The sequence below is a fragment of the Cyprinodon tularosa genome, unplaced genomic scaffold (genome assembly GCF_016077235.1).
Source record: "Cyprinodon tularosa strain WSP-4 unplaced genomic scaffold, ASM1607723v1 ctg297, whole genome shotgun sequence".
Classification (NCBI taxonomy): domain Eukaryota; kingdom Metazoa; phylum Chordata; class Actinopteri; order Cyprinodontiformes; family Cyprinodontidae; genus Cyprinodon; species Cyprinodon tularosa.
This window is the reverse complement of record NW_024039004.1, coordinates 46,747-73,505: the sequence shown is the minus strand read 5'-3', so window position 1 is coordinate 73,505 and position 26,759 is coordinate 46,747. Positions and strand designations below refer to the sequence as shown.

The 26,759-nt window shown below is 40.0% G+C and overlaps 1 protein-coding gene across 9 annotated transcripts in view; it reads right to left on the bottom strand.

Annotated features, from left to right (window-relative positions):
• The window catches only part of si:dkey-166d12.2 (rap1 GTPase-activating protein 1), a 61,742-nt gene that overhangs the window by 16,009 nt on the left and 18,974 nt on the right, over positions 1 to 26,759 (bottom strand). For 3 of the 9 annotated variants that reach the window (XM_038291214.1, XM_038291215.1, XM_038291218.1), the window contains 9 exons: positions 17,839 to 17,886; positions 15,509 to 15,547; positions 15,238 to 15,423; positions 14,688 to 14,791; positions 12,299 to 12,377; positions 12,154 to 12,207; positions 11,970 to 12,053; positions 11,784 to 11,884; positions 11,309 to 11,438 (listed from right to left, as the gene is read on the bottom strand). In XM_038291214.1, coding sequence (XP_038147142.1) covers positions 11,309 to 11,438; positions 11,784 to 11,884; positions 11,970 to 12,053; positions 12,154 to 12,207; positions 12,299 to 12,377; positions 14,688 to 14,791; positions 15,238 to 15,423; positions 15,509 to 15,547; positions 17,839 to 17,877 — 816 coding nt within the window. In that variant the 5' untranslated portion in view covers positions 17,878 to 17,886. Of the gene's footprint in view, positions 1 to 11,308; positions 11,439 to 11,783; positions 11,885 to 11,969; positions 12,054 to 12,153; positions 12,208 to 12,298; positions 12,378 to 14,687; positions 14,792 to 15,237; positions 15,424 to 15,508; positions 15,548 to 17,838; positions 17,887 to 18,992; positions 19,029 to 20,554; positions 20,802 to 26,759 lie in introns of those variants that run through there. The other 6 variants (XM_038291211.1, XM_038291212.1, XM_038291213.1 and 3 more) reach the window with 4 other exon arrangements.

The following is a 26,759-nucleotide window of genomic DNA, read 5'->3' as shown; positions in this document are numbered from 1 at the left end:
TGTCTTGTCTCTGTCCCTCAACCACTGAGCCTGCCTGTCTGCATCTGTGCATTTCTGTCTGAGCTCATTGCTCGACTCATGTAACTCTGTACCTGCCTTCATGCTCTGTGGATTCCTGTAACCCTGGATCTTTCTGTACCTGTGTGAATCGGGGCCCCTGGCCGGGCCGCCGACTCCTGGATTCCAGAACTTTCCTGTCTGATCTGTTTTCCCTGACCTGGATCGGATTCCTGCCTGCTCACTGAGGTTGCTGCAATGGGGACACTTTGGGCGGCTCTGCGCCGCAACTCATTTGGCTATCCATCTGCTGGATCCTGCCTTCCTCGGAGAGGATGAACTGAACTATTAAACCAGGTAAGTGACTCACACAGATAATCATCCCCCGTCAGATGATCATGGTCACTGTCCTGTCTTTCTCCCTCCAGAGAGTCAGTGATTGGGCGGTGCCCTGCCCTGCAGCCGCTGCGGTCGGCAGATCCGTTTTGAACCTACCCACTGTCTGTCTCACCTTGAATACTCGCTCCATCTGTCCTGTTCTTGACCATATGGCACAGCCATGTTGAAGACAGATTATTGTATTTAAATATAATTGTATTTAAATATCTTGCATCCGCACTCGGGATAAGCGTGTCAGATAATGTTGGATGAATGTATTTAAATATCACATACACACACACACACTTGATTCTTTGGCAGGAGGAAAAGAGTAGTAAAGTTTTGCTTATTTATTGTTAGATAATGGTCATATATTTCTGAGACAATTAGAAAGTCCATATTGCTGTAATTACAGGGTAGCCAGATTACTGCAGTTCATCCCTTAATGTCGAAAGTGCTTCACACACTCTCTGTGCCCATTTTCTCCATACAGATTAACAGCAGGAATAGATGTGATCTGCTGGAGGTTTCTTCCTGTTAAAAGGGAGTTTTTTCTTTCCACTGTCTATACAAGCATGCTTAGTGTGAGGGATTGCATCTGAGTCAATGAGTCAATGCAATCTACTGGTTTTCCTTAGATAGAAAACTTTGAATTAATTTGACTGGATGATCTGGTGAACTGTAAAGTGCCTTGAGATGACATGAGTTGTGAATTGATGCAATATACATAAACTGAAATAAATTAAATTGAATCTTAGCTCAGGATAAATTCAGCCTATTTTCCTTCCAGAGTAAAGGCTATGTGTGCACACTGCCTCCTTTTCTCTGTTCCCTGATGAATCATCCCATGTGGGCCGTGTTTATGTCCTCTGTTTGTCTCCATGTCTTGCCTTTATGAACCAACTGTGCAGGGTTACTTTGGTAACAAAGTTCAAACCACTTACGGCACTAAAGAGCTACTGAGAACAAATGCGGCAGTTTACAAAAACATAATCAAAGCGATGAGTCTTCAGCCAGAAACCACCAGAGGATTAACTGCAACGCGGGAAGAAGATAGCCCTGCATTAATATTCCTAAACAACAGCAAAAGGAGAACTATGACTATAAGACAAAACATTTGTAACAGAGTTTGTTTAGCAGCAATGTCTTTATGACTCTTCATATTTCTCTGGTGTCACTGGGATCAAAGAAGGCAATGCAAGAGTCTTTAAATATAGTAATCAATTTGAACTAGCTTTGAGAGGAAGCATTTAGTTGCAATAATGAAATTATTTAAACCGTGTTATTAAAGGAGATGATTAGGATAAGCTGCATTTTTTGTACAAAACTTTCTCGGTCGTTAAAATATACATACTGATTATCATTTTAAAGCTGTATGAGAGCTGTTGGCATTACAGGGGCCAACTTTTATAACCACAAGCAGGTAACTGTTGTGTTTAAGGTCAGGAGGCTTTTACTGTACATGCACTTTATGAACTCGCTGTTTCACAGGGTCGTTAACGCTGAGTAGTCAGATGTTCTCTCACTCAGCAGCTGAGAATGAGGAACAGAGCCTTTCAATTAAAAGCTGTGAATATTTAGCAATAAAACTATTTCTTTTTTACAAAAAAGGACATTGCATTAGCTTATATAGGGATTACTGCAAACACAAAGAAACGTTTAAACTGTCAAATATTCGAAAAAGGATTTGGTAAACGTTATCACCAGTTCTGAGGCAAGAGAAGAGACGGCTCTAGAAGGGTTCTTTAAATTTAGAGGAAGTTTGCAACATTACCAACATTTAATTAACACACCCTGAGAAATGGATTCTGATAGAGCGGAGGAGGGTTTTTATTTTATAAAACATTGTTTATGATCCGCAGAGGCTTTGGCTATTATGTTTATTTTGTTTTTGTTTTTTGTGCCTCAGAACATAAATATTTTAAAACCCCAAAATATTACTTCACTGAAGGATTTATTCTCACATTTGCCAAACAAGTTTGCAAACAATGTGAATGATTTAAAATGCATTACAGCGAAGGTTCACAAAGAGGTTTGGCTGAAGGCAACTCGCTCATGTGATTTCTTCTGTATCAACAACAAAAACAAGGTAGCTACATTTTTTTTCCTTTGTTGCCCAACCATTAAGTGTCTGGTAAATTAAAAAGTACTTTATCTGTATGTGGGACTTCATACCCTTGTCATTTCCTTTCACGTGAGTGAAAGCAGTGAAAAAAAAAGGAGGGGGAGTGGCAGTAAAGTCTAGTGAAAACTGTTTTTGTAGTGGAAACACCCATTACCCCAGTTTGTTTCTGATACAACTGATCTTTTATCTACTCTACAAACTACTTAAAGGTATAGTGGAGGATGTTCTTTTTCCGGGTGGATCATCAAATTAAGTGGTCCTCCTAACTGTCAATCATGCTGGTGATATGTTTACGTAAAGCCGTCTTATGTGCTCATCTCCATAATCAATTACTTCTGGTGAGTCTGATATAGTGGAAAAATTGCAAATCTTCTTTTTGAAAGTAAGCTTGTATGAGCGATGCAGACAGCAACTTTTGAACAGAGCGCTTAAAGTGGGGAGGGTGAGTCTTTTCAAAAATGTCTCTAAAATCCTCCACTTTACATAAAAAAAAAGATCAAATTATTTGTGTTTAAACAAACGTGTCTGCTTTGCCACAGTTTGAATGATCTTCATACATATTTTAATTATTTATTAAGTTTTAAATTCAGATGAGGGATGCTCAGTGGGACAGTGGGATGCACTGCTGTCCAGGGTGTATCCTGCCTCTTACATGTAGACAGCTGGAGATAGGCACCGACACCCCTCGCAACCCCAGCTGGGATAAGCGTGACGGAAAATGGAAGGATGGATGGATGGATATTCAGATGATTTTTTTGTTTCTTGACACATAGGATTGTAGACTTTAGTAATGGGTGCTGGTATGCAGACCACAATGACTAGGGGGTTCCTCCTAAAGCAGGACACAGGTGTTTTTTATTTTTATTTTTTTTATTGCTAAGTTGAAATTCTTTTTTATTCATATGTGATCCGGGGCTCGTGCAGCCATTTAAAAGCAGCATCAATTGTCTTCTCCAAATTCTTATGGTAAATGACCAAAGTGGTTTACACTACATTCACCCATACATTGGTGGCAAACTCCTGGGGTTCACTGACAAAAGCGAGGGGACCTATATAGGCGCCACTGGACAATGTGGGTGAAGTGTTTTAACCCAGGGCACAGCAACAACAAAAGCCGGAACCATCAACCCTGTCGCTGCAGGGCAAACTCCTGCATGTGACGCCGCTGTCAGCATTCAGTACAACATAAAGCCTGAGCTATAACTGGGTGTGAGAGCTATAGAACAAACTAACACCTCCTCCGCATTAAATATGTTGTCTCACAGTCACACATTTTACTTCTTAAATACATATATTTACCACTCACCTACATAATTATAAATTAATCAACTTTATTTTTGCTTTAAACCTTTAACTGCCTGGTTAACAAAATAGTTGACCATTTGCTCAGTGAACTGCAGGTTGGAGGTTGACCTTCTTTGTGAATTAGCTGGATAATTGGCAGCCAGGTGTTGCTAATTTAAAGGCACTCAGTTAAAATGATTAGCAGCAGATGTGATCGCATCTATAAAGGCTTGACTTGTTTGCTGATATGCATTATTCAGATGTCTGTTTATGCAATGCCAATAATTTAAGCCTCCAGATATAATCTGAGATATTTAACTGTTGCTGCCTATCAGTCTACAAAGGCTGTGTAAATAGAAATGCAGCTCAGGGTTCTTCTATGACATAAATGTCCACAACTTTCAACACTGATGTCCAAGAAATTAACGTACTAGTGTGTTCAAAAGAACATGAAGCAAAATCATTTGCTACAGAATTTCAAAGTTCATAACGCCAAAATTAGAAGACAATTATGGCCTTTAGGATGGGGGGTCACAGAAAGAATAACCGGTCTCAGTAAAACTTGGATGAATTTTATAAAATTCATCTTAAAGAATCTGAAAGCAGCCAGATGGCTGTTTGATGACAGAAAAAGCGAGACCTGGAGTTATTTTGGTCAATAATGACAGCCTTGTCATTATTCAACATCAATACTCATAGATTTAGAAATTACTGCAATTATTGTGAGAAATTTTAAACAAACAAAAAAATAAATAAAAAAACATTTACTCTTAAAAATAAGTGTATTATCCCTTGATTTGCGCTGGTTAATGGGCAAATATTATAATCTTAAGAGCAATAATACTCTTCCCATTGGCAGATAATCATACTTACCTGCTTAAATTATTGGCGATTAAACTTATTTTGGGAATTTTTAATTTTGTTTAGACCAGTTTTTGTAGTTTGTAGGAGTATATACTAAAAGCAAATGAGATGGTAATATATATTTTATCTCTTGAAGGCTTTCTTTAGAGGGACTTAGCAACCAAATTGAAAAGTAAATATGATATATTAAACAGAAACAGAGAAGAGTATAGTGTATTTTTAACATCCAAACAGTTTATCAAGAGTAGAGTTTAGCAGAGTAGTGGATGGGTAGTGATGTGGAAAACTTCAGCCATCGCCAAAGAAATAAATGTTGGGAGCTGGAGAAAATCCCATCTTTCTCCAGCAGAGTCCGCCGTGGATCCTCTGAGGGAGCCTCCTGCACAGCTGCAGCTCATCTAGATCATCAGAGGATCCACTACATAAGCTGTCTTCAGACCTTGCCTCAACGCCGCAGTGTTGTTCCAGTTGGTCAGCGCTAAAGCCTAGATCCTCAGTGTATCTCCATGACTTTGAATCCAGGTTGGATTCTAACTACTGTCTCTGTTTTCCAGGAAACCCGTGCCTCCTCTGTGAAAGCTCTGGAAGAGCTAACCTGCCGAGCCGACCCTCAGAGCCAAACCCTGAAGATTCACAGAGAACCCCCTAGCAGCTCAGAACCAGAGCTGGGAAATCTAAGCCAAGGTCTGTTCAGGCTAAGACGTGAGACGCTGAAGCAGCAAACGGACTCTGCTGATAAACCCTTCTCCAGAACCAACAGTGACTCTCCCAAAGCTAACCTCAAGAACCCTCAAGGTACAATCAGTGCTCCTTGGAAATCAAATCCTGTCAGCAGTTCAATAACTGTGCTGTCCCTCACGCAGACTCCGGTGAACAAGAATCCAGGCCCGAACCAGAAGCTGTACATTCTGTGTTTTGTGCTTAATAAACTGTTAAACTTTCCATCCTTGTGTCCGTCAGTGGTGTTCTGCATAACTGGGTCTCCTTTAGTGAACCCATCATGACAGAACACTGCTGCCAAACTCAAGGCCCAGCAGATCACCATCTCCGTCGACTAGAGGAACAGGCTGCCCAAATCCATGGACACGGCCTGGCTCTACGTGAGTTAAACTCCCACATAGAAAGACAGAATCAGGCTATTCAAGGCTATGTTAACTACATAAACAGCGCTAATGCTGCTTTTGTACAGCAACCATTTCCGGGTCCAGTCCCTCCCCCGAGGTCACATGCGGTGACGTCATCAGAGTTCCGTCCTAGTCTCCCAGAGAAATTCTCCGGTAACATGAAGGATTGCAAGGGTTTTTTATTCCAGTGTCGGTTAATTTTTCAGAACTCCCCTGGTTGTTTTTCCACGGATCACAAGAAGATAACTTTCATTCTCTCTCAGTTAACAGGAAGAGCCTTGGAATGGGCTCAGGCAAGATTTGCCGCTGGCGACAGTTTAAATTGCCTTTTTTCTGATTTCATTGCTGAATTTACCCAGGTCTTCAACCAGGAAACTGACCAAACAATTGACTCCAGAGCTCTTTTCAACTTAAAACAGGGAAATTCTTCGGTGGCTGAATTCTCAATTAACTTCCGGGTTAAGGCGGCAGCTTCCGGATGGAACCAAAGCACCCTGAAGGGAGCCTTTTTCATGGCATTAAACGAACAGATCAAAGATGAACTCGCAACCCTCGACGAACCTGCCTCCCTCGAAGATTTAATTCGCCTCTCCATCAGGCTAGATAATAGAATTCGAGCCAGAAACAGTTCTAAGAAGCTGAGTACTTTTTCTTCTGCCTCACATAACGTGACTGTTTGTTCTCCTCCTACAGAGCAGATGCCCCCTCAGAGGTCTAAACCCCAGTCTCTACCATTGCCTGTTCAGGCTTCTCATTCAGGCAAAAGGGTTTTCGAACCGATGCAGGTGGGACACACCAGGCTCACTCCTGAGGAGAGACAGAGGCGTTTCCTAAGTAAACTATGTATCTACTGCGGTGAGAGTGGACACTTTATCGCCTCCTGCCCGGCTAAGTCAAAAGCCGGGGCCCGCCAGAGGATCTGAGGAGTCTGGCGGGCCAAATAAACACAATAAAATCTCCTCGATTGTTGCTGCCTGCCACGCTTTTCAGTGATAACCAAAGCCTCTCTTTCTCCGCTTTCATCGACTCAGGCTGTGAACGTAACCTAATCGACTCTAACCTCGTCCAGCAACTCCAAATTAAGACCGTTCCTCTCTCTCAGCCTCTCAGTGTATCCGCTATAGACGGAAAAAGACTCCATCGAGTTACCCACCAAACCCAGCCCCTCGAGCTACTTCTGTCAGGTAACCACCGAGAGACAATAACTTTCTTTGTTTTTCCCTCTGCATGTTCCCCGCTGGTCCTCGGGTTCGAGTGGCTAGAGAAGCATAACCCTCACATTAACTGGACTAAACGTCACCTGGAATCATGGTCTACTGCGTGCCACCAAACATGCCTTCGTTCTGCTGCCCCTATGGTGGGGCCTCCTAGAGGTGGGGGGGAGATGGACTCTCCTGACCTTTCTTCAGTTCCCTCTGAGTACCATGACTTAGCCCCTGTCTTCAGCAAGGTCAGTGCGACGTCCCTACCTCCACACAGACCATACGATTGCGCCATCGAACTGTTACCTGGTGCTCCTCTTCCTAGCAGCAGATTGTACAACATTTCCAAGCCCGAAAGAGAAACTATGGAAAAATACATCAACGAATCATTAGCTGCTGGAATAATTCGTCCCTCATCATCTCCATTGGGCGCCGGTTTCTTCTTCGTGGGCAAGAAGGATGGTTCCCTGAGACCTTGTATTGATTATCAGGGTTTAAACCAGATCACGATTAAAAATAAATACCCATTGCCTCTTCTTGCCTCTGCTTTTGAACCAGTACAGGGTGCAACAGTGTTTTCCAAGCTGGATTTAAGAAACGCCTATCATCTCCTTAGGATTCGAGAGGGCGATGAATGGAAAACTGCCTTTAAGACACCCTTGGGCCAATTCGAATACCTTGTAATGCCCTTTGGTCTAACTAACGCTCCAGCCTGCTTTCAAGCCCTAGTTAATGATGTTCTCAGAGATTTCCTCAACGTCTTTGTTTTTGTGTACATTGATGACATTCTCATTTATTCCAAGGACCTCCATGAACACAAGAAACATGTTTGTCTTGTCTTACAGAGACTACTGGAGAATAAACTGTTTGTGAAAGCCGAGAAGTGCGAATTTCATCAACCTTCAGTCACCTTTTTGGGGTTTGTGCTCGAGGGCGGCCAGGTAAAACCTTCTGAGGATAAAATCAAAGCAGTCTTAGACTGGCCAGTTCCAGAGAACAGAAAACAACTACAGAGGTTTTTAGGGTTCGCTAACTTCTATCGTCGATTCATAAGGAACTACAGTCAAACCGCCCTTCCATTAACCTCCTTGACTTCTGTCAAACGAACTTTTCAGTGGACTCCCGAGGCTCAAGCAGCTTTTGAAAAGTTAAAATCCTTGTTTTCCAGAGCTCCTGTCCTTATTCAACCTGATCCCGCAAAGCAGTTTATCCTTGAGGTGGATGCTTCAGATTCCGGTGTTGGAGCTGTTCTCTCCCAGAGGCTCGACTCAGATCAAAGAATACACCCATGTGCTTTTTTCTCCCGTAGGCTCTCTTCCGCCGAACAGAATTATGATGTGGGTGACCGTGAGCTCCTGGCTATTAAGCTGGCGTTGGAAGAGTGGAGGCATTGGCTGGAAGGAGCTGAGCACCCGGTTCTTGTGTGGACAGACCACAAAAACCTGGCTTACATCCAGTCAACTAAACAGGCTAATCCTCGCCAATCCAGGTGGTCAATCTTCTTCTCACGCTTCAACCTAATCATCTCCTATAGACCCGGATCCAAGAACGTGAAGCCCGATTCTCTCTCTCGTCTCTACTCCGTCGATCACCCTGAGACGCCTGAACCTGTCCTCCCGGCCTCATGTACCGTTGGAGTGGTCAACTGGGAGATAACTGACCTCATCAACTCAGCCCTGGCCACTGAACCAGATCCAGGTAACGGTCCCTCTAACCGTACATATGTCCCATCTTCTGTCAGGTCCCGTCTTATCCAGTGGATGCACGCCGCCAAATTCTCCGCTCATCCAGGAGTGAGTAGAACGGTTGCTCTCATCTCCAGACGCTTCTGGTGGCCCACTCTCCACAGAGACGTAAAGGAGTATGTGTTGGCTTGCCCTACATGTGCCCGTAACAAGTCCTCTCACCAACCTCCTTCTGGCCTGCTTCAACCACTTCCTGTTCCCTCGCGTCCATGGTCCCATATCGCCATTGATTTCGTCACCGGTCTCCCTGTCTCTCGAGGTATGTCCACCATACTAACCATTGTTGACCGTTTCTCGAAATCCTGCCATCTAGTTCCCCTCAGAAAACTTCCCACGGCCTTCCAGACAGCTCAACTTCTCATAAAACATGTTTTCCGGCTTCATGGCATCCCCCAGGAGATCCTCTCGGACAGAGGTCCCCAGTTCATCTCGCAGGTATGGAGGGCTTTTTGTTCTGCTCTCGGCTGCAAACCATCTCTCACCTCAGGTTACCACCCCCAATCGAATGGTCAAACCGAACGCATGAACCAACAGCTGGAATCCACCCTCCGCTGCCTCACGTCAAATAACCCCTTGGATTGGAGTAAATTCCTCCCGTGGATTGAATATGCCCACAACTCTCTCCGTTCTGCATCCACTGGACAGTCCCCTTTCCAGGTCAGTCTCGGATACCAACCACCTCTTTTCCCCGCAGATGAGGGAGAGATATCGGTGCATTCCGTCAATCAACACATCCATCGCTGTCAGAGGATTTGGAGGGAGACCATCGCCACACTCAACCAATCATCAGTGTCCGCTAAACGTTTCGCCGACGCCAAGAGACGTCCCGCCCCCGAGTACTATGAGGGCCAGGAGGTGTGGCTCTCCACTCGAGACATCCCCCTCAAGGGGATGTCTCGAAAACTCTCCCTGAGGTTCATTGGCCCTTTTAAGATCTCTCGAGTCATCAACCCCTCAGCTGTTCATCTCCAACTACCTTAGTCCCTCCGAATCCACCCTACATTCCACGTCTCCCAAATCAAGCCTGTTTCTTCGAGCCCTCTGTGCCCGCCGTCCGACTCCCCACCACCCGCCCTGGAGGTCGATGGCCATCCGGCCTTCACAGTGCGCCGCATTGTAGACTCCCGTCGACGAGGTCGCGGATGGCAGTACCTCGTCGACTGGGAGGGCTACGGACCGGAGGATCGTCAGTGGGTCCCAGGCTCGTACATCCTCGACCCTGCTCTCATCGAGGAGTACGAGCGTTCCTGCCCATCAACCTCTTCCGGACCGCCAAGGGGCGGTCGTTGAGGGGGGGTACTGTTGGGAGCTGGAGAAAATCCCATCTTTCTCCAGCAGAGTCCGCCGTGGATCCTCTGAGGGAGCCTCCTGCACAGCTGCAGCTCATCTAGATCATCAGAGGATCCACTACATAAGCAGTCTTCAGACCTTGCCTCAACGCTGCAGTGTTGTTCCAGTTGGTCAGCGCTAAAGCCTAGATCCTCAGTGTATCTCCATGACTTTGAATCCAGGTTGGATTCTAACTACTGTCTCTGTTTTCCAGGAAACCCGTGCCTCCTCTGTGAAAGCTCTGGAAGAGCTAACCTGCCGAGCCGACCCTCAGAGCCAAACCCTGAAGATTCACAGAGAATCCCCTAGCAGCTCAGAACCAGAGCTGGGAAATCTAAGCCAAGGTCTGTTCAAGCTAAGACGTGAGACGCTGAAGCAGCAAACGGACTCTGCTGATAAACCCTTCTCCAGAACCAACAGTGACTCTCCCAAAGCTAACCTCAAGAACCCTCAAGGTACAATCAGTGCTCCTTGGAAATCAAATCCTGTCAGCAGTTCAATAACTGTGCTGTCCCTCACGCAGACTCCGGTGAACAAGAATCCAGGCCCGAACCAGAAGCTGTATATTCTGTGTTTTGTGCTTAATAAACTGTTAAACTTTCCATCCTTGTGTCCGTCAGTGGTGTTCTGCATAACTGGGTCTCCTTTAGTGAACCCATCATGACAATAAAATAACCTCAGACCAGATCAGGCACTCGTTTAGTGATCCTATTACATAAACAAATGTACTTAATTGTTTGAAAATGATTATGAAATAACTGTGAAATGTTATGACCCAGTTAAACTTCAAAATAACGGGCAAACACTTAAGTTAGGTGTGCATTAGTAATTGGAAATTAAAAACTGTAATAAGGAAAAAACTAAGAAAAAATAGGACAACTAGCAGTTTAGGTCTGTCTATTCTGTGAGCAAAGATATGTTCTTCTTAAAGATTAATAATGGCAAAATATTTTACAGCTGATTTGTTTTTGCTTTCAATATAATGGCCTAACTTTGACTAATGGCTTAGCTGATCCAAATTATAAATTTTCTGCACCAATAAAATCAAGATAATTGAAAATTTTCTAAATGTTTTTGTTTTTTCTTCCTGTCCCTATTTAGCTTTTTTATTCCTATTAAGAAAAGCATAGAAGAAACAAATGGAAAAACATTCAATCTGTCTTCGTAATCAAAAACAGAAATCTACAACCCAGAGCAGATCAACAAGAAAAATTTCCCATACCCGAATCAAAAAGACAAATAACTAGAACTGTTCTCTACCTGCTGTGAGTCTCCTTCCGTATAAGGCAGCTTGGTGGAAACATGAAACATAATCTCCTTATTATGGAAATTTGTGTAGACAGATTCAGTCCCCGTCTGCCCGTGAGTGACATCAAGTCCACCTCGAAAACTGGAGAAGCAACAGATAAGTATGGAATCAAATTAAGAAGAAAATATGATTGAGAATAGCAAGTATTTGGTTTAAAAGGGTAGAAGAAAAGTTGAGAGAGCAGATTAGAGGAAATACTGTTAGCAGAGCTCTTGACCTACAATCATTATTCAACAATTAGGAATAATTGAGTACTTATTCTTCCAACTCAATTAAAATATTACCACATCTTAAAATATCATAACTCTCTTTCATTTTTCTGATTCAGTTAAATACATCTCCATACAGCTGCTGTGTGGCTGATAACCTGCTATAGACATTAAACAGAGTATAAAAGGATTCAAGTGAAAAAAAAAAATCTCAAACCCTTTAAAGTCATGAAGCTCAATCTTTGTGCCTAAAAACTCCAGGAACTCAATAAACGCTTGACTTTCTTCCATGTTCCCAAACAGCTCCTCCTCAGATGTCTGCAAGCAGAAAACACTTTCCGGGAGTCTGACACACGAGTGTGAAAGCAGAGATTAGCTGGAGTATCTCTAAAAATGTTCTCACCTGGCCAAACTTTTGATAAATGACTCCAAACTTGAAGTTGTTGCTGATTACATACTCATCAAAGGTGACAATGAGTCTTGATGCCTGAGGAGGAAAAAAAGAAGGAGTCCCTGATGTGGACATGATGATATAGAGTTGATGGATGACAGGGACCAGGAAAAGAAAAAAAAGCACAGGAGTCTACCTTTGGATAGAGGACGGGGTAAAACCTATCCACGTTTACCTCTTCACAAACAAGCTGCAAAATAAGAGAAACAAACACGTTTTTCATCCATTTTGAATAAGAATGGAAAACAAATCGTTAATTCAGTATGAAAGTAATCATCTACCTTTGCCATCTGGATCACATTGGGAAACTCGGTAAGGCAGGAGATGGGAATCACATCATGATAGGTTTTGTGTTTTGTTCTGAAATGTAAACAGGGATACTTAAATTTAAGGTGAATCTAAGAGGCTTAATGTGAAGAAGAAATGTTCAGCTATAGAAACAGAAATGGCAAGGGGGTGGGGGGTTTGCTAGTGGTTAGGGCATAGAGCTTGGAATCCGGAGGTTGTAAGTTTGAAACCCACTCCCACAGACTGCCACTCTGTGTCCCTGAGCAAAGACCCTTAACCCCACACTGCTCTCCAAGGGGATGAGTTAGATGCAGAGAGTGAATTTCGTTGCACTGTATTTGTGACAGTGTAATGACAATTAAAAGATGGAAAAAATAAGGACAAGCAAAAAAAAAACTGCATAGAATGAAAGGCATCATGGACAACCTGGATCATCCTCTTCAATAGGCTGTTGAACAACAACAGGGTGTCTCCATTCAAAGGCTTCTCCAAAAATGGTGAAAGACAGATGACTGAATATAATCCTTCCTGCCTACAGTTATTAACGCAACAACTTGTTGAAAAACACCCAACAAGTTAAGACAACATTTAATTTTTGTTCGGAATCAATTTATTCAAAACATGAAGACAGGTGAGCGATCCTATGATCATGAAAAACATGTTTAGTTTTTTTTCTTCAATAGAAGTTATTTAATAGATAATGCAGACATCTTAGATACCAGCTAAATATAAAATGATGACTAGAACATTAGGCTGAAGGCAGGTGGGTTACCTGGGCACAAACACAGTTTCTATTTCCAAGAGTAAATGTCCCACACCTTTAGAAAACATAAAGTTTAGATTAATTAAACCCATCTGAAACATTACAGTTTTCTATCTTAGCAAGTATAATTTATTATAATCAAGCAGTCTGCTGATGTAAAATAAATTAATAACTGTGAGATTGAAAGATTTAGTATTCACCAAATTGTTGATTAGTCAACATGTGTGTAATCTTAGCTAAATATAAAACCAGAGGTTCTGTGGAGAAGTTAAAGGTTTACAAAAGAACAAAATAACGAATAGCAAAATAAAGTCCCAGGAATAAAGACGACAGGCCTACATAGGAAATGTTGGTCAGAGGTTTAAGGCATAGTTAGGTTACAAAAAGATTTGAAAATCCCATGGAGCAATGTGAAATCCAACACTCAAAGTGGAAAGAGGACAGGTCGATGGGAAAGGGGATGGACGGCACCTAAATCGACACCAGATATTTAAGTGAGGAAGCAGGCAATTGTTGAGGAGAAAGTTGTCTTTCAGCTGGCTACAAATGATGTAAGGAAAAATAAAATCTACTGAAGAATGACATCTGATTAGATAAGACCAAAGATGTACATTTGGCCCAACATGTTAAACACTGCGGTAGCAAAATAACATTTAAACATTATGACTTCATTTATGTTGTACCAGAACCATATGCTGATGAATGGAGCTTAATCCAGCACAATCCAGAAAAGACAACCTCAAACTACAAGACTTTGGCGTGGAAAGGGGAAGGTTTGTCATCCAAAAGTCCAGGGATACTGAATATTTGTTTCATTTAAACATGTTTCCTTGATTCATTAAGAATAATCAGTAGTATAGAATAATTTAAGATGATATAAAGCAGAGCATGAGTTGCTCTCCTGGTTCTTTAGGTCTGTAGATATATTCCAGTGGCTGTGATTCTACTCGCTGGGGTGACTGTGGGTGATGTTCACCCATCAGAAAACAGCACAACGTGGAAAAGGTTGTGGGCTGTGTTACCGCAACCAAACTGAACACTCATCCACTCTGAAGATCCATTAACAAGGAAGGAGCACTGCTATTAAAATCTTAAGAGGAGTCTCTTGGGTGCTAAATTTAATTCACAGGTTACACTGCACATTGAGTTCTGCCTCTCAGCCCCTCCTCTCTCTGGCAAAGTGTGATGAGTGGTGGTTTTTAGTGAATAAACATGACTTTGGGCAATGGTGAGGGGGAGGCATTACAGTTTTTCTACAGAGGTGAGTGGTGGGTTGATTGCTGGATATTTTGTGAACACTCTTAAACAAGTCACAATTTATTTCAAGAACTTTGGATATGTTTAGCACTTTTTACAAATGTGGGCTATATTTACTTAAATTAAATGAAGACAATATCCTGCTTGTTGTTGTTTGAGGCTGCTTTTTGTGCTAAATACAGTGGACCCCTCAAAAAGAGAAAAAAACATACTACCATTTTACTGTGGAAATGAAGGGCAGGGTGAAAAAATATAAAAATAAAGAGAAGGAAGAAAAAGCAAAGATGGGCCAGGGAGAAAAACACATTTATTGCAGACAAAACAAGTTAGCGTTGGAGGACAATAATGGAACATAATGGTACCGTAGCATCAAGCGCAGATGCTCTTGATCCCCGATGACTTCGTACTTCATTGAGAAGACCAAGTGGCCGAGGGCCGCATCCATCGTGTAGTAATTAAAGTGTTCCTGGGGGCAGATAAGTGAAGGAAATGTTAGTGCGAGGATGATGTAACTCCTGCAGCAACTGATGGTGGGTGACACAACAAGAAAAAGGCAATGCTCTGATAAATTCACAATAGGGAGAGGAGCAGAGAGTGACAATCCAATTATAATTGTACAAAAGGTTTTGCCGTACAGTCTACTGAACAGGAACAAAACCTGACAATAACTGCACTAATAACGCATTTCTGTTGGAGCAGCCTTCATAGACTCCAGTTTATCCATACATCTTCTAGTACTTCTATGAGTCAAATGAATCTAAAGCAATAGAAAGACGTGGCCTCATTAGTCTCACAGCATATTAATGAGACTACATGTAAAGTAATTAAACTACAACATAAAGCAGAAAAAAGGGGGCTAATGTTTGTTTAAAAGAAAATGGCTTAAATAAATCACAAAACCACCATTCTCACTTTGCCCATGAAATGCTTCCTGTAGATCTTGGCAGTGCTGTTTGTCTCTAATTTAATGTGGGAGGTTGGACAGGAAGGATAATCAGCCTCTGGTGTGTCTTTAGGCTCATGATTGGTTCCTTCGATCCAGTATCCTCCAAACTGGGGCAGCAGGATGAGCGGAAAGGGGCTTCTGCGTCCCAGAACCTGACACCGATGGAGAAAAAACATTCTTCTAAGTAACCAAGTCATTTTAACACAAAGTCTTTTAACAACACAAGCATCAATGTACCTCATGAACACTCGGATAAGGAATGTAGTCCTCTTCTGTCTGCAAAAGAGGGAATAACATGACTTCAGCAAATTCTTTAAACCATTATTTGATATCTCCTATTTTAAGGAAAATAGACATGAGAGCATGATACATACGGGCATACAGGGAAAAATGTGTTTTGAAAGAAAAGATTTATAATCGAAACCACCATGTTGTTTTACTGAAAGGTCAGGGCAAAAGAAAATCTAATCTAAGAAAATGTATTCTGCAGATATGAAGTTTGAGAACATCCTTTAATCTTGGGCTGGATTTGGTAAGAATCTCCTTCCTGTGTTTGGTAACCTCCAGTGACAGGGTGTTAAAATCTTTTCCATGTGAGAAAAGGCTAAGAGTGTTTCAGCAAGAAGAGCAAGATAATATTCCAGCTGAGTGTCTTCATCAGGAGTTCAAATTTATCAGGAACAAAGAAGATTTTCCCTTTTAAGTATCTGGAAGCTTCACTAATTTAGGGTGTTGCTTATTCCACAAACATTAATGTACTACAGTGTTACCACTGCAGGAATACTCAAGTTAAAGTTCTGCTTCTTAACATTTGAAACTAAAAAGCAGCTGCTTGTTATTCAACATCCAACATTTTTTATTGTACTTTCAGAGATGTTAGCAAATACAGAGAGAATGTGCAGGCAATCCTGCTCAGAAACACTTTTTATTATAATTAGTGAAATTGTCCTTCCATCCTCAGAGCAATAAATACCTTACGCATTCAAAAAAAGAAACAAAACAAATTAGCTGTCTGTGAGAGCTGCAAGCCTCTAAACACTCTGACCAATCCCTGTTATTTAGTGCGAATGCGAATAAAAAAACAATTAGATGCCTTCATCTGAAGGTCACTGACTACTTACAGTCAAAGTGGACCAACACTGGGACATAAACCTGCTTAATATCTAATTATTATATAGTATGAGTTTATTAGTGTAGTTTAACAATGTAGTTTCACACCATTTGTCGAAATGAAAGCAGTAAGCCAGCAGAAGAATGATGACCTCATCCAGTTTTTCTTATACTTTCTGACAGCTTTCACTGATGCCCACTTAAACTAATTTGCACAATAATTGTAATTGTTGTCACAGAAGTTTAATCTGTGACTGAATTTAAAGTGCAAACCTGATAGGAGTATGCCCATATATCTGTTTATAATCAAATTTATGAGTATTCTGCAGAGCAAAGCTTCATTGCAAACACTGAACATTTGTCATTAAAACGACCTTTACACTGTCACTGTTGTAACATCTAAAGTAAATACATCTAAGAAAATCATCAGATATTCGTGCCTTCTTTTTAAAGTCTTAAATTGAATTGCTCACCTTCCTTCAATGGATTTTATAAGTAAAATAACAAATATAGAATAAACCCTAGACGAAAGGAGACTGCAACCTATAACCAAAAGCAGTTTAGCCAGGTGGTGGCGCCGATCAGAAGTTAAGCAGATACACAGTTGTGGATGACACTGCCAGTTCATGTCAGGAGCTGTGGCAATGTCAAAACTCTCTCAAATACTGGTTGTGAATTGCCCAGACATGCATCCACAGGTAAATAGTCTGTTTCTCTGGAAACGGTCATCTGATTTTTTTATGATTTGCTTTAATTGGCATCTTTGATGTTTGTGTCCTCTGTGAATATTATCTTGTCCTTACCCGCCTTGGGACAGTGGGGAAAAACTAGCTCCTACACTAACTCTAGCTTACTTACATTGGTGCTTAAAGCTGACTTCTTAATTAATGTTAATTGCCCTCATTTAAATGAGCCAATTTACTGTAACAACTCACTAAAACAAGCTTCAAAACATGATTTGAAAAAAGGCTGATGCTGTTTCAGCTTGATATCAGGGCCAGCTGCATTAGGATAGGCTGTAGTTAATTAATTGCAGCTTTGTTAGGCTTTCTTTTATTGTGCAGTAAAATTTACCAGAAAGAGACATACGTCATTCTTTTAAATTCTAAATCTCATTTAGCCCCCCCCCCCCCCCCCCCCCCCCCCCCCCTACCCCCCCACACCCCCCACCCCACCCCCCCCCCCACCCCCCACCCCTTCCAAGTTGCTTTACATTTGGTTTTGGACTTGACCTCAGACCTCTTGCAGAGTCCGGTCTTCTGCCAAGACTGGCAGACAGCCCAGATAAAAGAACAGCAGAAAATCTGGCCTCCCCTGTCCGTGCTCAGCTCGTAACTCATTCGGTGAGCACCCTAAAGCCTGCCCGACGGCTGATAAGGAAAGGTTTTATAACTCTGCCATTCCAGATGCTTTACCAGTGTGCGCTCTATGAGGAGATTTGTGAATTTGTGACTTACTTTGAGGGGAGGAGGGAAGGGGCATCTTTGCTCATCCATTCTGCACCCCTGTAGAGAGAAAAGCAAAGAAAGAGACGTGCAATATCTCAAAAGCAGCTATGCAAAGAAACACACCACCAATTTTCAACATCCATTAAAGCCATGTATGGCATTGTACTTGGTGATCATCACTACAGTAACTCATGTTTACATATGCAAGCTCAAAAGCCAGATGTGCTACAGAAAGAGGAAGTGAAAAGGAGGGACATGTTAGAAGCTAGAATGAGCAAAAGGATAGGTGAGGCAAATCCATAGTGCAGATACCATCATATCTTTTTTTCAGTCATTGTGTCAAATCATTTTCTCCTGATTTTATAAATAGTGCATAAAGATAAATAACAGGACTTTTAATTAGTAGCTAAAATATCAAATACGACTATGGAATATGAAGATAATTATTAAATACATACATCATAGTCTGCAGTAGAGTTTTGATGATTTATTTAGAAAAAATAAGTAATAAGATTTAAAAATGATAACCTCTTTAAATAGACAATACACATAAGATATTTTATATCACGGCATTCTGTTTTTCTAAACAATATTTACAAGAAAGAAAACACACTTAAAGCTGAAATAAAACATCAACTATTCAAGGCTGTAGTTCAAAGTGAAGTCATGTGGAGGTCTGTGAAGTAAAAGATGCTGTTTGATCAGAGTACCGCTGTAGTTCCCCCTTCAATATCAAACAAATTTCAGACATGTCTGTAGCGCTGCTGCACTGACAACAAGACAAACTAGATGCACAAGAATCCACCTCAGCAAAATGGAAACTGATACATTTCACACATCTGATGACACAGACAAAACTACCCAGCTGTGAAGAGAAAACACAAAGGAGGCTCTGTTCAGTGCATTCAAAAGCAGAAGGTTTCTGCTGCGAGCCTGAAGCTGCAGATATAAGAGACGGATGCAAGGACAGAAACGCATACAGGGGCGCCGCACTCGCAGGGCTCAGAACGAGAATGTAAGGAGCAGCAACAGAAAAGGGAACTGAATACAGAGTAGCAGGATGTTTTTCTTCCAAAGTGAGGGAAATTCATAGTGTAGAGTTTGATTAAAGCTTGTGAAAAGGGAAGAAAACAAATTAATAAGGGGGAGGCCTGCTACTGTACCTGCATCCGCTCGATCATGGCAAACAGGTCTGAGGTCTGATGGAGAGAGTTGAAACCGAAAAGACACATGTGTTTTATTATCCATAGACATGCTTTACTTTGCTTTTATTTCTGGAATCATTTTCCTACCAAACAAATTCCCCAGTGGCACAGTTTTAATATGTGAAGCTTCTTTTTTGGAGAGTTTCATTATCTCACATAAAAGTTCTACTTCCCAGCCCACTTGGCTCTCTACGTTCACTGCAACAATTGAATCTGTTCGCTTTGAGACAAACCTGCTATAAACAAGCAGCTCTTGGGAGGGGAGGGAGGGATGAACTCAAAACACAAGGGTGATTCTCTGTGTTTCCAGAGTCAACAGCTCTTCTGACTGTGTACAACAGCCAAATTAGCAAATTATCTGGTACTCATTGAGGTTATGCAGTCTGAAGCACAAAGTCACATTAAGGTGTGACTGAGACACAGTTTATCCTGCTTATCATGTAGCAAGCAGAAAGGATGTTAATTTTAACTGACACCAAAACTATGTTTCATTTCATTCATGGCATAATCAGTTTTTGAGCTAACATGTGTCCATAGCGTGCTGATTCTGCTCACAGAGAGATTTCAATCCAGCTACAGGGTTTTAATTACCCCGGAAACCCTTCACTGCTACACAGCTTATGTGTTTTGCTCAGTGTTTTGTCCAATTAGCTCAGGCACTGGTGGATGCTGAAGTCAAAGAAAATACCCTGAGGCAGGCACCTTTCATCTGCAGAGTCCACACTAAGGGCTTGAAGCAGTTCCAACCTGTGCAGAAGGAGTGCGGCAAACAGCACTCCCTGTAAGGGTGCATTGTCAGTTCACCATGTAACACAACTGGACTGCAGTGCCAAGCTGATGTTTCCACATGACAGCTTAAATTTACTGAGGGGTGCTCCAGGCCTTCCAAAACGCATATGCACATGAAAGCACTGAGGAGCACATCCATCTTTTTTTTGTTTTTGTTTTTTACATGAGCATGAACTTGAACTTTCTCTTCTGCCTCATGCACGCACCTGTCGCCACTTGCAAGTGGGAAGGCATCTGCTCAGCTGACTCTGGCTTCGCGAAGCCAAAGGCCAACTATTGCTGTTCGCATTACATTACCATATGAAATTCTGGGAAAATCCTGCATCCAACACTGCAAACACAGACATCAACCCCCATTGTCTGTTGATTTGGCATGTTTTTTTGTAAAATATGCAAACTGCACACTAACATAGTTTGAGCTGAATCTTATTTGAGACAGCAAAAAAGGCAAAGCATTGGTGGAGAGCTAAGAAGTTAAATTCCCCACCAGAATTTGCATACTTTTATTTACTTTTGATCAGATTTCAGGTGAACAAACTAATCTCCAAGCAACACATTATACAAGTGCAGAGGTGTTAAATTAACAGTTATTATAAGATTAAAGACATACAAAAAACAAACTGCTCTGTTACTTAAAATCAGAGAAGGAAAGAGAAACTGAAATGGATTTTGGCAACCACAATAAGAGCGAAAGAATGTCAAACTTTCAAACTATTTTTCTATTTACTCACATCACTGAAGCATCGTCTCTTGATAAAAGGCTTAGTGTATGGCCTGCTCAGAAGTCCCTCCAGTAAGGCACTCTTTGCCATCCTGAGCTCAGTCATCATTCCGCAAGTACAGATGCATGCAAGCCGACAAGAGTGTGGGGTTGAATGTCACCGTCAGCCGCACGAGAAAAAAAAGCCAAGATTGACAGTGACACTTGACACTCACGTTCTTTCAGCAAGTAAACTCAAAGAGGAAAGCCAATACCTGTCCATCAGAATCTATACGTCTGATTCGAGAACTTGTGCTGTAATGTGAGAATATTATTTCTCTTTCCTTCCTCTTTTCAAATACCCCCAGTCTGCCACCGCCCTCCTGGTGAAACACTCACACAGCTGCTCTTTAGGAAGTAGGAGAGGAGGAACAATGTTGCTCCCCTCCCTGTGTAAAAATATCTTCTTTTTTTAATGCAATCACACTCTAACTCTTAGATGTTAACTGAAAAAAATTCTACTTCCCTTTTTGTAACAATACATTATGTGATTTATTCTGTTCCTCTTTACTTTCATTTCAGATTTCTTAAGCCTCCTTTAGATTTCTCCTCAGAAAAAATACCAGTGTGGATCATCCCGAAATATCTAGATGACCTAAGACATACCAAAAGCTTGAACAAACTCCAGCATGTCATTTTTAATGAGATACGGAGATGAGGAATACATTGTGTACTTTCCTGGTGAAATCCAAGATAACTTATGATTCTGTCGACTTTCACACACTGCAGATTCTATTCAAAGCCAATACACAAACAATTACAATTCACGCAAACACTGATGGTGCAAGCTAAGTTGCGTCAGATGCAAACCTCTGCATCCAACACCACATTTACCCTGACATAAATTAGATGGATAAAGAAGTTAATCTTTCTTTGAGTACAGCTTAAGAGGTAAGCTGATATTTCTGTTTTTTCAGACAGACCCGGAAGGAGCTGATTGTTTCCATTCCGATATGTATTTAATTTTTTGTGCTTGATCCAGTGGATGTATGCATGTTATTAATACAATCATATAAACTAAACTGATCTAAAAAGAAATTAATTGAAAAGCTACACAGTTAAACTACAATTTTGAATCTCACACAAAATTAATTTATAAGAAAAAAAAAGTTAGTTTTCTTCTTTTTATGACATGAAATAAAGAAATAAGATAGAGGACATTAGAGGATTGAAAATAATAAGGAAAGGTATTTTGTGTGATCATGTATATTGTATATGTTCATGTAGAATAGACTATATGTATTCCTATTTTCAGTGTTTTTCTTGAAAACAAAACATGGATGGATGGATGGATGGATGGATGGATGGATGGATGGATGGATGGATGGATGGATGGATGGATGGATGGATGGATGGATGGAATCCCTCGCTAGGGAAAAAGTATAAATAATGCACACACACATGTTGTGTCACACTATCCTTGTAAGGACTTTCCATTGACTTCCGCTCATTTCCCACTCACTTATATGGCCTAACCCAGAACCTTACCCCAACCATTCCCAACACATACCTAACCTTAAACCTAACCTAAACTCTATTCACATCTTCGTCCTAAACCCCACCCCTAGAAGAGAACCTAATGGGAACCAGTCGTTGCTCCCCCCAATTACTTATACATCCTAAAATGTAGCATATTCCTGGGAAAAAAAAGTCCCCTCAAGGTAACAAAAACATTGCCACACATACACACTAAAACATACACACATACATATGTCTATATATCATAGATAAATAAAGGACAATGTGCTGCAACATTTATTTATTCATTTTTTAATTGTGATGTTTTTATGTGTTCAGCAACATTTAGCTTCTGTTAGCTTTTGAATATTAATCACCCACCTACATTTATGTAACAAAAGAATAATACAAACCAAAGAACAACCAAAACCTTCGCATTTATGTTCAGGTCTGTGATTTTGGTGAGATATTCCGAAAAAAAGTTTTTGTTTTTTTTAAATAGAGTTTTTCTAAATTTTGGGACAATATAGTCTGATAAAGAGTACAATTATATACATGTTTAAGCCAGAATGATTAAACATTTAAATATGACTTCCCTAAGACTTTAAAGACTATCTCATGCGGCAGTAATACACTTTATCTTACTGTGAAAGTATAGTTGACCAAAATAAGCTACAAGGGATAGAAGAAACTAACTCTGTAATGTCTGTGGTAATGAAGATACAAGATTTAGGGCTTTTCCAAAGCCCTAAATCATGGCTTTAAATGTTTGAAGCTGTATATGCTGTAATGTATTTCAGAGCTTCAGGAAAGCCAATCTTCACCACAGGCACTGCATCTCATTTGTGCATTGTCAAAACTGAGTACTGTAAAAGCTGAATTTTGAAGGTTGGAGACAGAAAGAGGAATAAAAAATAAAACAGATAAAGGTTGATTGGGGGATAAAAGAGGCTGTTTTTCTCTGAAAGCAGATCATTTTCTGCAAAAGATCATTCCATACGGACATTCCTCGACACTGACACTGCCATACTCCTAAAAAAGAAGACCGGTATCTTTTGAAAGAATAGCTTCTTCCCATACTGGATGGACATAAAAAAGATGAATAGAAATGTGTATGTTTCTATATAAGAGAAAAAACAGTAGGTTTCTATAAATAATGGTAAACAGCAAATGACAACATGCAGCTTTAAGGGCACTAATTCAGCTAACAGGTTAGCTGAATGTCAAGCTGAAATCAGCAGGGAAACATTTACTGACAAAAACTGAAGACTAATTACATACTCACCATAGAAGTAAGTATAGCTGGGAAACACTAATTACTGTTCATATTCACACAATGAACCCTGGCATTGTTTTATTTGTAAAGCATACTGATTGTTAGAACATGCTGCTGAGAGCAACACTTTAGTTTGAGCTGAAAAAAAAAATCACCAAGCTGTTGGAGAAACCATGGTTTCTGATGTGATGAAAGATGTACTGGAAAATACAAGAACTGACAAAAAAAAAAAGTTTATTTGGCTGGTTTGCCTCAATGGTCTATTGAGACAATAGGTAGGGATCCACTGCACTGAATACACTATCACTTTGTATTCCCCAGGGGTTTATGTCTGCACAGAACTTTCAGTTAAAGTTAATTACCAGCTTTTATACTGTCTGCATGCTTGCAAAGAGACGGGAAGTGCACAAGAGAGGAGGCCAATTTTACTGAGCAATCGAACGGCTCATTGATTGACTGAGTAAGTGAAAGTCCTAAGCATACTGCATGTGTTTGAATGTTTATAGGAGTTATTATTATCTTTGCCCACATAGGCCAGACATTTAGTCTGGAAGCTGAGCAGTGAAGCTTTGACGCTAAGCTTTCAGACCCAGAACTGCATTTTAAATTCTACTCTACAATGAAACGTTTTCAAATCAATTTCCCTCCACCTACAGTACTTGTTCCCAACTTTCCAATTATATTGTGTGGGTTACAAAGGCAAACGTCTGAGTAAAACAGAAACGTAAACTTCAAAGAAAGATGATCAATAGGGTTTAGTTTCAGCAAAATAAATCCATTAATTTGGCATGGCAGAACAGTACAGCCGGACATTGCTTTGGCCACTGTGGTCTGGAGGACAACAGTTTGTGTTTGCAGGAATGACCCTTTTCACCTCATTAACACTTCGGTCAAGATTGATCAATGCCACAGTTAGGTATTCTGCATACAGAAGCAGGGCAGGTGTTCCCAAAATGACCAGATTAGTTAGTTCTGATAAAAACAATAAATGAATTAATTATTTGAATGTATTGGTTAATGTAATACAATTACTTCATTAATAAATGTTAGTATAGGAGAAACTAGTTCCACTTGTTTTATTTTGTTTGTTTTTTCATTTACTGAAATATATGCATGAACCATGTATGGGCAAATGCCAAACTATGGAGACAAGGTCTATGCCACTTTTTTTTTACATGGGGTAGCATTACTGAAGTAGTAACTCCACTTTAACTCTTTCATGGGTTAACATGAGGACATTGGCTCACTATATTAAGTTATGTGTTGAGTAACACAAATAAAATGTAGCTCCAACTTCATTGAACTGCTCCAATTGGTAACAGGGCGGCCCAACTTCATTTATTTAAGTTTTCAACTAATAAACTAAAAAAATTAAGTTGGATCAACTTGGTTCAGTCACTTGTTATCAACTGATGCAATCACTGAAGTTGGCAAAGCATTTTCTTTTTTTGAGCGCATGTCTTTAAAATACCGTACTAGAATATATAAACTTGTACATAAAACAACACATATTCCTGTATCTTTCAAAACTGTGTTAGGTTATATCTTATTTTATGTTGTAATAAAATACATGATAATCAATAGAATATATTTTATGTATTTTCAAATTAGAAAATATAAATGATGTCTAAAGGACTTATATCGGGAAAGTTAGTTCAGTATTTACATTGCACTACTTTTTTCTTATTTACAGACCTTCAAGGAATAAGTTTTGTAATCAAATAAATATTTGTATTTGTAAGGTTTTACAATGCTTATTAAAATGTCCTATGCAATACATTTTCATACATTATATGCCATATTAAATATATAATATAAACTGTATATAAATATAAGTTTTCAATGAATTACAATATAAATATGCACTATACATATATATATGTATATATATATATATATATATATATATATATATATATATATATATATATATATATATATATATATATATATATATATATATATATATATATATATAAATGTATGTATATATATATATATATATATGTATATATATATATATATATATATATATATATATATATATATATATATACACACATACATACTTTTCTTTTAGTTAACTGAAGCCATATATCTTTTAAGATTAATGAATTATATTTTCTTTTTCCATAGGGACAACAACCCATCTATCACCCGGTCCATATCACAATCAGATAAATCTTAACTAAGCCTTTGTAATCTACTCCTGTTAAAAGCTGCTGTATGTAGGTTTAAAGTGACAACATTCAGTAAATCATTTTAAAAGCACTGATACCAGCAAATAGCTCCTAACAAAAAGCATCAAATTGATTATGCAAATGTGATCAATGCAGTATACATTTAAGATGTACTTAGCTCTTCCTTTAATCACATTTTAAGGATGTTGCTGAGGTTGTTTACAGATCCATGATGGTTATATTGTTGTAGAACCAACCTCAAGCAGAATAAGCGGGTGGATACAGAAAACTAGGTTAGATTATCTTTTTGAAGTAGACAGAGAAGTAGGTCTGAGTTGTATTTAGTCTTTGCCCCATGCTTTTAAAATAGTTTTAATTTGACTGGGATCCCAGGCTGCTTTTCCTTAAAAACATTTTACTTTAATCTTCTTCTTTTTCCCTCTAAGTAGTTAGTTACTTCATACATGATCTCTTAAAACATTTCATCACAGACCTTTAGAATGTATTTTTTCCCATAAGAACTGCAGAACTATCTAAAGATTTTGATTTTAAACTGTAAATCCAACATATATTTAATATGAACAGCAAAAAAGTTTTTTTTTAACAAATCATTTTCTAATTTAAGTTTTATGTTTTAGTGGGTGGAATAATCATGAACAAACAACTTCAATTAATTTTATGAAGAATTAGGTGTGCAAGCTTAAATGTATTAAGTGTTATACAGTTTTTTTTTTTTTTTTTGAGATGGGGTTAGAATGATACAGTAAAAACAATCCCCTGGACATTGTTTTGCAAGTTTAGAGATGTTTCGCTTCCCATCCATGAAGCTTTCTCAATTCAAAATGTCTGGATTAGTGGTGAGTTCCCGGCTTTATAGAGTAGCCCAACAAAGCCTTGTTATGGTTTAGAAAAAAGGATGGGGGTTGAGATGATAAAGATAGATGATTGAAATTGAGAAAGCTTCCTGGATGGGAAGCGAAACGTCTTCAAAACTTGGGAAAACAAAGTCCAGTTGACGACTATGACCTGGATGACTGAGAATGTTCTCCAGCATACAGCTCAGAACTCATCTGCTTTATCATGTTTCTTTCGTAGCCATAGCCACCTGTGGAACATTCCAGGAGTAGTTCTAATAGGGTCCCAGTGCCCCTGTTGGCCCCTGTCCAGAAACAGCCATGTCTAGCACAACCAGATTCAGTCTGAAGGGCCTGCTGCCTCTGGACAGAGGCCAACAGAGGCCCAGTGCCCCTGTAAGAACTAAA